General features: G+C 36.1%; 1 protein-coding gene across 3 annotated transcripts in view; it reads left to right on the top strand.

Moving 5' to 3' along the window:
* Nucleotides 1–12,271, top strand: part of traf2b (Tnf receptor-associated factor 2b) — a 49,960-nt gene that overhangs the window by 30,527 nt on the left and 7,162 nt on the right. For all 3 annotated transcript variants that reach the window (XM_079814534.1, XM_079814533.1, XM_079814535.1), the window contains exons 6-8: nt 14–88; nt 353–427; nt 5,942–6,295. In XM_079814534.1, the coding sequence (XP_079670660.1) occupies nt 14–88; nt 353–427; nt 5,942–6,295 (504 nt within the window). The remainder of the gene's footprint in view (nt 1–13; nt 89–352; nt 428–5,941; nt 6,296–12,271) is intronic.

Here is a 12,271-nt window from a genome sequence, read left to right as displayed (position 1 = left end):
TTTGTTGTCTCAGGCCCATGATGAAATATGTCAGAAATTTCCCATGCAATGCAAAGAATGTGGTAAAAAGAAAATCCCCAGAGAGAAGGTTGGTCTCTGTTCTCAGTCATATGTTGTTTCTCTTTGACTTGTTGTTTTTTATCAGTATAAATGTTGAAAAAGTATATTGGCCTTTTTTTTTTTCATTGACACAAACCTGCTAGTCATGTGCTGTCATAAGTTGTACTAAAATAATCATAACGTACATCTGCTATGAATGTCAGTTTTAATAGAGGAAGTGGCATACCTTATTTCATTTTCATTCTTAAAATACTTTTTTTCCACTCTGACTTTTTATTTTCCTTTTTTGCAGTTTCAAGAGCATACCAAATCATGTGCAAAGTCCAAGTCGGCGTGCCAGTTTAGTGAGATTGGCTGCAGGGCAGTGGTGTGTATTTGTTTCTTGTGAATAAATCTTGGATCAGAATCTGATCAATTCTGAATAAAAGGGTGGATATGGTTTGAACTTCTCATGAAAAACCCTAAAGGGCGGATTTCTAAAATGATTGTATGCTTGCGTAACAACACCGCAGACTGTTACTTAAAACCACATTGATTTTTATCTTCATAGCTGAACTATCAAGTTTTGTTTTGTGTTATATAGTTGCGCACAAGTTTGTATTTATTGATTCTCTAAGGTGTTTTTATTAGCGTGACACACACAGAGTCTCAAACTTTTTAGAACTTGAACTGTATCTAGTTTCCAGTGTGGCTGTCACACACAGTACATCCTAATATACACTATATTAGAAAGCATGTGACCACTCAATTGAAAAGCATATCTGAGTTGATTAGTTAATTAGCATGTTGAGAATTTAGTGTTTCAGCCAACAAAAAGTATTTTATTTCAGTCTCACTTAAGGCCTGTTCACACCAAGAATAACTATAAAGATAACTATATTAACGTCCACACCAACAAATGATATTGTTCTGTTTATTATACTTGCATTACATTAACCCCTTAACTGGAATACAAACCTAAGATTTAAAGACACTCAGCAGAACATTGCTGAAATGAAAGCACTTAAAAAAACGGAACGTTTAAAAAGTTTACTGTAAAACAAATGTACTAAACATTCTTATTTTTTTTAATGTAATATTTAAGTGTTTATTATAAAGGATTAATCTGTGCACTTCATAATTTGTTTTAATTCATGTGCCCTCATAATCTTTAATCAAAAATGTTAACCTTCCCTCCCCCCTCCAAATGACTTCTCTATGTCATGCGCTATCGGGTGGGGCTATTGCGGTCTGTCTCCATTTTGTTACCAACGCCCAACTTCCAACGATCCAATCAATTCCTGCAGGATTAAATCAAGCCCCACCCTACATTGTTTTCTCATTTCAGAAGCCATTTCTCTTGGATATAAGTCACAACAGGGAAAAAAAGAACAATGGCAACTCGCCACATATGAAACCTCAGACCTTTCTGACAATATGTGTTTTATCAACATTAGAAAAAGTTTTGATTTATAAAATAGTTAAAAGAAATGTGTAATATGAAACATGAAACCACCCACTAGGAGGAGGAGCCCACTAAAAGAATTTAAACTAGGATGGATTCTAAATGTTTTTTTTATCATTCATCAGCTGGAAAAAAATGGTTTTAAAAGAGATATTGTTATATATATATATATATATATATATATATATATATATATATATATATATATATATATATATATTGTTATCGTTATAGTTATGGTGTGGACTTTATGGTGTGTAAATTTTTTGTAGAACTAGAGACATTTTTATCGCTATTGTTACTGTTTTGGTACGGGCCTTTACCCTTTAGTCACTCTGAAATGATTCATAATTTGCAAAAGCATTGAGATTATTTTGTCTGACTTAGTCAGACCAGTGGCATCTATTTGAGTCTCTCAGTTTGCACTTTTTCCACACAACTTTAAAATAAAACGAAACTATGTAAATAGTTTGTAGTGTGGGTTAGAAAAGTCCCAAACTCTCGGTTAAGATACATTTGTGTATTAAATGTATGCAGTACTGTAATTTGTGAACACGGAAAGTTGGTGAATCATTGAGGGAAATGGATTTCAGACGGTAACTGATGTAATATAAATTCAAACCTCGGTTCTCTATTGTTGAGATCACAGGAAGTTAAAATGAAGTGTTGCCTACCTGAAGTCTTCAAGGAAAGTCAAAGGATTTCCCCAGTGCACCTCTGTTTAAGAATGTGCCCTCTGCTGGTCAGAGAATAAACTGGCACAAACGGAGAGCTGCCGTAGAACCATATCTCAAATGAAACTCACAACTTGAGTTTAATCACTGTCAGTGCTGCAGTAGGCAGTGACTGTGCTCATCACAGCTATTGTGGTCTGGGAATAGAGCAAGGGTGGGTCCAGTGGGAGGAATAGGTGGGGAAAGTGCAGAATAAGGGGTGGCAGTGAGTAAAAGTAAACAAAGTATAAAGCACACAAGAAAGTTTTAAATTATTGAAGTTGCATTGCCAGGATTAACAGCATTAATGAGCTCAGGCAGCATCAATTCAGGAAATGGAGCTAAAAAAGTATTTTTATTGAAGTTCAGTGGTGCCTCAACAAGTTGGGGAAGAAAGGGGGTGAAGATAAACATAGAGTAATGACATCACCAGGGCTGTCCCAAGCATGGGGTGGTGCCCGCTGCAAGATAGTGGAAGCGGGGCCCCCTTGGTCCGTTCGCCGCGGGACCTGGTGCAGTCGTACCAGTTGCACCGCCCTACGGATGGCCCTGGACATCACAATACGTTCAATATAGGGAGTCTGTTCTGCTAATATTGGAAATGGCAAAAAAAATATGAATAATTAATAAAAATGTTACATTTGATTTGGCTAATGCAAGTTCGGTCTCCTGAAATCACAGTGATTTGAATGACAGTTTATATGTTAATATTACACTGCCAGAAAACACAAATCAATTGAAAAGTTTGCTTTAGTGTGTTCGATGCATGATGATTTATATTCTCACCTATTTGTCTCTGGACCAGTGTTCCTCTTTTGACCTGCCACCAGTTATACTGCCACTCCTAACTGTGGATACACGCTTTGATCAGACAGCTCATCCGGCAAACTAATAATATAATTCTGCCAAAAATAAAATCAGACATTAACTAAAAATATTGCATATTAGAAATGCGCTTTTAAAGTGAGTTAACTGCAGTAGATAATCATTTATCTATTGGGGATGTTGACAAAAATAGACTCCCTTTCATACATGAAAATTCTGTTCATTATACATCAATCCGTTGACTATGTTTTTACAATCACCGTTGTTGGGGTGGATGCTGTGGCGGAAGAGCTCATTTTTAGGTTGCGCGTTTAAGTGTTTATTTTAGGGATGCACGATATATCGGCAACATATCGTTATCGGCCGATAAATGATTATTTTTGATGTTATCGTTATCGGTCCAATAAGAAAATTTGACCGATATAGTCAAGCCGATAGATAATGTATTATTTCCTTCAGCTGAGACGGACGCGCTTTCCACCATGATGGGTTTGAATTGCTCTAAATATGTTTGGAATCACTTCGAAAAGGAAAATACAGTTATGTGCAACATGTGCAGCGCAAGTCTTCTATAATCTACATCAAATGATAGAATAGGCTGTAAAAGAGCGTTGTGTTTCAGCGCGTTTGTTGAGGGAAGAGCGCGCCCACGGAGTTACACCTTCATGACAAGCACAGTCAAGTTCGCTTGTGCATTCACAGCCTTTTGTGCCATTGTACGTTGTAATATTATATTTATTATTATTCTGTGTATGTAATATCATATAGGATGCGTTTGGTTGAGTTAATAAACGATGCAGTAAAGCACGTCATTGTACCGGTCTTTAGCTTCAGCGCGCGCCCACGGAGTTACACCTTCATGACGAGCACAGTCAAGTTTGCTTGTGCATTCACAGCCTTTTGTGCCATTGTAAGTTGTAATATTATATTTATTATTTTGTGCATATAATCCCATATAGGATGCGTTTGGTTGAGTTAATTAACGATGCAGTAAAGCACTTCATTGTACCGGCGCGCGCATTTCAAACAGAAATGCACAGCATTAATAACTACTGGGACTGTCCTATACATAACACTGCAATGAGAATATTTCTGTTATAAAACGTAGTGAATTCTCTGGGTTTAGTTGTTTTTCAGCGCGCTGTTGTGGGAAGCGTCAACAACGCATTCTGACCAGCACAGTCAAGTTCGCTTGTGCATTCGCGTCATTTTAAGCATATGTAAGTCGTAATATTACTTTTTTGTAGTAGGCCTATAAACATCTGATTAAAGTCATATAGGATGTGTTTGGTTAAGTCAATAACCCGCAGTGCTTCACTGTACCGGTGATCATCTTAAGTTTCAGCACGCTCTCAAACAGGGGAAGAGCATCCACAGGAGTTATAACCCTTCACCTATGCGTGATTTTGTGCTAATATAAGTTATAATATTATATTTATTTTGTATAAATATCTGATTGTTCTCATATATGATGCGTTTAGTTGTTAATTAAACTTCTAAGCGCTTCAGTTTATGGTTGTTCGTTCATTCTCTCCAGCTTCAGCGCGCTCTCAAACAGCAACATTATTCCTATAGACTAGACTAATATTACAGATGTTTACTATTACTGTTATATTAAACATATTTTTTTTTTCAAAAACACAGAAGCATTATCTTTTATAATTAGCACTTTTATTGTTCTCGTATCATTTCCATCAACAATATGGTTTGATTAAAACCATTTCTTTATCGTCTGTGCGGAGGTTATTTCATGCACTTGCATTCTGATTCTTTATTATGCAGCCTAAGTAATGCTGTTCAATTACTTGTTTGCATCACTTAGGTATATTATTTTTATTTTTTAGACAATATAATTTTTGGTAACATTTTACAAATAAGGTCTCATTTTAATGCATTAACTATCATGAACAAACAGAGAGCAATAACCTTTGTTTCTTTTAGTAATAAAATGTTTGTGTTTTGTAACAGTCCATTCATAGTTCATACCTAATGTTAAAAGACACAACTTTGGGTCTGAATATGTTGAGATTAACATGAACTAAAATTAATAAATCTTGTTGAAGTATTGTTCATTCATTGTTGGTTAACTAATACTAACAAAAATTAAACCTTATTGTAAAGTGTTAAAAAAAAAATTTGGCCATAGGAGTGTAAAATTAATTTGAAAAGGTAAGGAATCTCACACTGGTTCAAATAGGCTACTGTAGTGTATAGGTTTGATTTATGTTGAAGTGTTTGGGACATGGCTTTTAATGGTGAGCCTTTTGTTTTTGTAATCAGGCTCTCAGAGTTTATTAAAATTTGTATTTAGATTTATCGGCCAATATATCGGTTATCGGCTTTCAAATATTAAGAATTATCGGTTATCGGTATCGGCCAAAATGTTCATATCGGTGCATCCCTAGTTTATTTTATTACAATGGACCCATTTGCGTCTGTAGATTTCAATTACAGTAAAGCCCTTTTTTTTTCTTCTGCAGTGAGTCAGAAATCTCCACTTTAGTTGTACATCCATACACCATACGTTGTAGGCTGTTTTATTTAACATTTTCATTTTTCCCCTCTTGGCTGTTGACAGTATTTTCTGATTGATGGAGTGATAAAAAAACAAATCAAAACCCCTTTCTGTAAAAACTTTAACCCTAATATAACAACCTTGCTTCATCCAATGATCAGATTTCTATTCTGGAAATTATTTAATTAGATAATGACTCATTTGCACATTTACTGTAAACACCACCCTATTCACCTGTGTTGTCTTGCCTTAATTATATTCTTTTTTTTTTTGATAACCACACGACATTTTTCAACTTAAATGACATCAAAGAAATGACACCACTTTCATATTACCACTTTTCAATTTAATGTAACCTTTTTAATAAAGTATTAATGTTTTTAGGTTGACAATGGTAAGCAGCAGGAGCATGAGCAAACCAGTGTGATGGAGCATTTGCGTCTCATGCTGGCTGTGCTGTCCTCTGTGCGTCTGCGGGCCGAGGGGGCTGGAGAGTGGCATGAAGATTCTGGGCTGGGATTGTATCGCGGACCTGAAGATGCACCTCCGGTGGGGGCTGATGCCGCCGCCCATAATGTTGGAAGAGGAGGAGGTCCTGGTGTGCAGCAGAAAGTCACAGCTTTGGAGAACATAGTTTGTGTGTTGAATAGAGAGGTGGAACGCTCGGCCCTCACCCTGGAGGCGCTATCCCGCCAACATCGGCTAGATCAGGAAAAGATAGAGAACTTGTCAAACAAGGTACTACTCACACCTTACAGGAAATTATACACTTAAATAGTTCAGGAAAAACATGCTCGCTAAGTTGGATTTATAGGATTGTTTTTTCTTTCGGACAGCAGAGATGGTTGATGCTCTGCTATGTGTCCGAAGGTGATGCGAGGCTCTCACCTTGCAGGTAACCGAAAATGACGTATTGATCAATCTTGTTTATTAACAGGCTGGTGGAACATTTTACTTCAAAGGATAGTTTACACCAAAACGATCTGTCACCTTTTACTCACCCATGTCGTTTCAAACCTGTATGATAATTTTTTCTTCGATGGAACACAAAATAATTTTGTTTTTTTTCATATAATGTTATCAATTTCCAAAAATGACAAAAAGCACTATGTATTGATAAGTGGTCCATACAACTTCTGAAAACATATGATAGGTTTGTGTCAGTGAATTTATGATTACAATTTACAACAAAATACTGAAGGTACAATTGTTAAAAACATTTTCTGATACTGCTTGTGCGTAACGTTTGGGCGTTCTATAGAAGAAAAAAAGTCATGCAAGTTTGGAACAACATGGATTGTGTAAATGAGTGTTTTTATTTTTGTAGCTTAATAGTCAGTTAGTATAATTTAATTTAAAACGTTCAGGTGTTTGACTGCCGGTGGAAGCCTTCACAATGAAACAGTCATTAGATTTGTTTCCGTTCGACTGTTACTTATGAAACACGGATGCGTGTTTTTCTTCCCCCAGCAGAAGAGCCTCCGCTGTCTCTGCCTTAATTCAAATGGGATACATGGGAACCATCCTGGACTTTCTGCTAATTGATCAGTTGATCATTGCATTAAAAAAGTAGTTCAACGAAAATTTTTAATCAAATGATGACATAATTTTTCCTTTAAAGGGGTCATGAAGTAGATTTAAAAAAAATATTTGATAATGTTTTCTGAGGTGAACTTATATTAGTATGTTTTTTACATCATAAAATGTCAAAATTTAGAAATAAAATGCAATTTTCTATCCTGATTTTAGCCCTTTGGCTTAAACCATAGACTGTAAAAAATGATGGACATAGTGTCCGTGACGTCACCAGAGGTGGACAAAGTACACAACTCCATTACTTGAGTGAAAGTAAAAGTACTACTAGTCAAATATTACTCTGTTACAAATGAAAGTTGTTAAAAACAATTTTTACTTAAGTAAAAGTACAGAAGTACTTGCTTTTAAAAGTACTTAAGTATCAAAAGTAAATTTCCTTTTTTATGTCAATGCATTATTTTATTATTGTTGCATTGTTGTATAAATGCACGCTATGCCATGGTGGTTTAAGCCAGTCTGTGAGGCTCCATCCGACATGCTAGCATATGACTACCTTGAACTCATTTAAACACTTAAAAGTTACAAAGCTTTTTACACAAATCCTACACACTGATACACATTCGATATTCCCCCAACTGTTTACGTTCACTTAAGACATAATCAACTTTGTTTACGTGAATACTTTCCAAAATGAAAATTGACATTTTGTGTGTATTGGTCTGTTTAAGTGCGGAAAAAAACACACAAAAGAAAGCTCTATTCAGTACTAGTGCTCTGGCATCTCAGAAAACAGACTGAACTGAGCTCTTTCATCATGCTTTTTCAGATTCATCCATATGTCTATGCTTCTCTTTCTCCCAGACATTTACATTTTGCACAAAAAAAAAAAAACACTTTTAAAGAAGAAGAAAAAATCGTCCACTGACTTGCAAAGCTGCTACAGAAATGACTTTTGACTTTGAGGACCTTGATAGAAATGTAGTGGAGTAAAAAGTACGATATTTGTCTTTCAAATGTAGTGAAGTTAAAGTAAAAGTTTCCCTAAAAAATAATACTTCAGTAAAGTACAGATACTCAAAAAGTGTACTTAAGTACAGTACTCAAGTAAATGTACTTCGTTACTGTCCACCTCTGGACGTCACCCGTAGGTTTCCGAAGAGCAGTTTCGAAACCTAAAGCCGGCCGTTGCCATCTTGGGAGCGTGTCACCACGCTTCACTCCCGGTTAACTGAAAATGGGCAAAAAGGTGGGACGTGGCCTAGCTTTACCATAGTGCAATCCACCTGTCACTCAAGTGGCCACGCCCTTAATTATGCAGAACTTTAAACAGAGTATTTATTAAAAAAATTCACCCCCCTCACAGTTGTCATGAACAGTGTTGGGGAAAGTTACTTTGAAAAGTAATGCATTACAATATTGCGTTACTCTCTTAAAAAGTAACTAATTGAGTTACTTAGTTACTTTTTAAGAAAAGTAATGCGTTACGTTACTTTTGCGTTACTTTTTCTCACCTGGGCTGGGCTTGTTTTTGTTTATAACAAAAAAGTTATATTTTTGTGCAACGGTAAAGACCTCTTCATACCAAAATTTAAATAATAGGTAAAAATCCAGATTCCCTCATGAACAGTAGAGGAAGCAGCTCTGGAGAAAAAAGTTTTACCAATAAAAACAAAAAATCTAGTAATTTTCATCATCAAAGGTCAGCAGCAAGACATTGGTAAATTAAATATAAAGGTAGATTATGCATAAAAATAGTTGTTTTATTTTATATTTCATTACTGGAGGTTTGCATAGTACTCTGATTTAGCATTTGACTTATTTTATTCATTTTGAAGAGGACAGATTCTTTATTGTGCAAGTGAGATAAATAAATGCTCACATTTAGTCTAGAACTACAATAACCATCATGTTCACACACACTTATTTTTCTCAACATGGGGGCAGGAGAGCTGTCAGTCAAATTAATGTGAAAAAGTAACGTACGTTACTTTTTTGAAAAAGTAACTCAGATATTTTGTTGTAAATTTGAAAAGTAATGCGTTACTTTACTAGTTACTTGGAAAAAGTAATATTATTACGTAACTCAAGTTACTTGTAATGCGTTACCCCCAACACTGGTCATGAAGGGCAAAATTAGCTATAGACCAAAACCACTTTTTGTACCAGGCTGTAAACATTTTTCTCTGCTGTAAAGTTTGGCATTTTAACATGGGGGAGATACAGATTTGTCTTAGCGGCCAGTCGATGAATTGCGGTTTAAGTCACGCCCGTGTTGGTTTCAAGAGAGACCGCGGGAGGTTGACGCTTGGCTTAAACACTCTGTTTGAAGGGGCGTATCTGCTGTGAGGCTTCAGTGTGTTTTCTGATAGATGGAATGATTAAAAAAATTCTAATCAAACCCCTTTCTGTAAAAACTTTTACCCTAATATAACAGCCCACTGCTGTGATTGGCTAACATCTTTGCATTTGAAATACGTATTACCTGTGGAACCCCCTCGAATACTTTTACTAGGCTTTTTACTATTACAGCTGTCGAGATTAACAAATCGTGAAAAGTGTTGATTATTGCATTATATTTCGATCTATTCCCATCACATGAAAGGTTGCAGTGACGAGCATTGAGCAGATGATGCTTTCACCACAACTAACCAAGTATTGACCGCTTCAGCCATTATAAAGAGAGTGTTCTTCGATCGCTTTCTGTAGTTTAATCACAATTTAAATAAAAAAAAAAATTTATGCAACTAAGAGAAACAATGTGGAAATTGATCGTTTAGTCACTGGCTTGATTTACTGATGCATAAACAGTATTGAATGATTTTGAGACAAGAAAATCTGCCTGAACTTAAATAATTACACATCAGAAATCACTGATCACAGATTGTAAAGCCTCAGTTGGTAAAGCCTGACATCGGGATCCTTCGGCAGCTGCAAAGATTATGTTTTGCCACAGCCAGGAACAGCATCGCAATCTTATCACAATCTTGTAAACAGCTACTTTAGTTTCAACTCGCTTCTCATCGACTGAACACCAGTGGGTGGGGACAGCGATGCGAGGATGTAAACGTAGGCCTTGTTGTCTTGCTCCAGAGGCAGGCTTATGCAAATTATTGTATTTTTACAGCTTGATTATATAAATGTTTTTTTTTTTGATGACAAGGATGTTTTAAGTTTTGGAACTTTCAGGATCAATTAATGACACAAAGATAAATGATTCAAGAAGAAATTATTTCTCATGTCATGACCCTTTTAATGACAGAACTACTCTTTTAACAATTATCATAGAACTACCAAAAAACAGTACCAATGTTGTCAACTGGGACTAAACATATGGGACTCCAACTGGGAAATTACATCTAAGAAAGACACAATAGACAAATGTTTACTTGTCCATCATTATTTTACTACAGCTCCATTGCTGCTTTGAGTGAATTGTTTTCATTTTTATTTAATGACAGGACTACTCCATTAACAAATATAGCTGCAAGCAGCAATACCGGGGCCAAGCGCAAAGAAGAAGACAAGACATGCCAAAAATGCTGGCAATGTCAGATCAACGGCAGCAATGAGCAATTAAAGACCTATTAAGGTGATTTTAGGCAAAATAGCTGTAAAATGATAAATACAGTCAATAATAATGATTTAATGATTTATCACTTTCAACCAATAGGTGGCACAGTTACGAAATTGATGTGGTGTGGTCAGAATAAGGGAACAATGACACATGCAAAGATTGGTGTCAATATATCAAAGCAGAGTGTCAATATAGTGTCAATATGTCATTGCAGAGATATAGCCTCAAGAGGCCTTTTCATTATAAGTATGGACCACATGGCGGTGCTGTTTTGAAACCGTTTAAGCAGCTTAAAGGCATGGTGCTGATGGCCAATTTCAAGTTTCGTAATGATACACCAATTCATTGGTGAAGCATAGCGTTTTATATCATAAAACTGCATTGTAGTCAATGGGAATTTCATGTTTTGTTCTATTATAGCGCCACCAAGTGGCACAATCCTATCATTTTTTTTATGTGTCCTTGGAGTGAGCCCATACATGTCTGTGAAAATATCTTGTTAGGGGCCAAGCACCGAAGGTGCGAAGGCACCTATTGAAACCGTTCCCGTTCCTATTATTATTATTATTCATCTTCTTCTTCTTCTTCTTCTTCTTCTTCCGCCACGAAGTCTATGGCAGCCCATAGAACCGTATGGTAAAAAGTTATGAAATTTGGCACACTTATAGAGGACGGTCTGCAGTGTCTCCATAGCAAATTTGGAGTCTCTAATTCAATCCCTCTAGCGCCACCATCAGTCCAAAATTGGACTCATGTTTATGTTAATAACTTTTGAACCATAAGGGCTAGAAACAAAATTCTTTTTTCCTCTGATTCCTTGGCTCAAGACAATTCGATTGCATTTTCCGCTATGATAATTTTCCCGCCATTTTTAATTAACTGAAAAACCTACTTTTGCGAACTCGTCCTAGACGGTTCATTCGATTTGTACAAAAATTGAACCAGATTATCTTCAGACCATGCCGACAAAAAATCTTGCAAATGAAGTTGATTCGTCAAATCGTTTTTGATAAACACGCACACAAATTTTACGTAGCGGTTGCAAAAACCCACTTAAGGCTATATCTCCGAAACGCTTTATCGTATTCAAACCAAACTTGGTACATGTCATCACAAGCATGACTTGAGGCAACATACAGCGTTTCGGCGCAGCGCCACCTACTGGTCCGGAGATACAAAAAATGGCTGTTTTTGCTTATAACTTCTGAACCGTTTGTCCAAAAATCATAAAAGTGGTCTCGTTAGATTCAGGACGACATGCCGAGTTGTCTGATATTCAATTTTACCATATCGGCCATTTTGGCTGTCGGCCATTTTGAATTATGTGCTAAAATGCTATATTTTACAAATGCATTAGTGTATTGTTACTAAACTTGGTATGTGACTTCCACTCCATGCCTTGAAGGTACTCAACAAGTTTTGGGGCAGTGCCACCTTGTGGTCAAAAGTTATAACAAACTTGACAAAAATGCTAATAACTTTTGATTTAATTAGCTTAGTATAATGACACTGGTCATAATACATTAATTGGCTCATGCCGATTCAATTGCACCCTATGACGTCATTTTTGGTCATGATAATTTCCCCGCCATATTTAATTTTCC

This window comes from Gobio gobio, assembly GCF_949357685.1.
Source record: "Gobio gobio genome assembly, chromosome: 4".
NCBI lineage: Eukaryota > Metazoa > Chordata > Actinopteri > Cypriniformes > Gobionidae > Gobio > Gobio gobio.
Note: the sequence above shows the minus strand (reverse complement) of the source record. Positions and strands in the feature narration are given on the sequence as shown.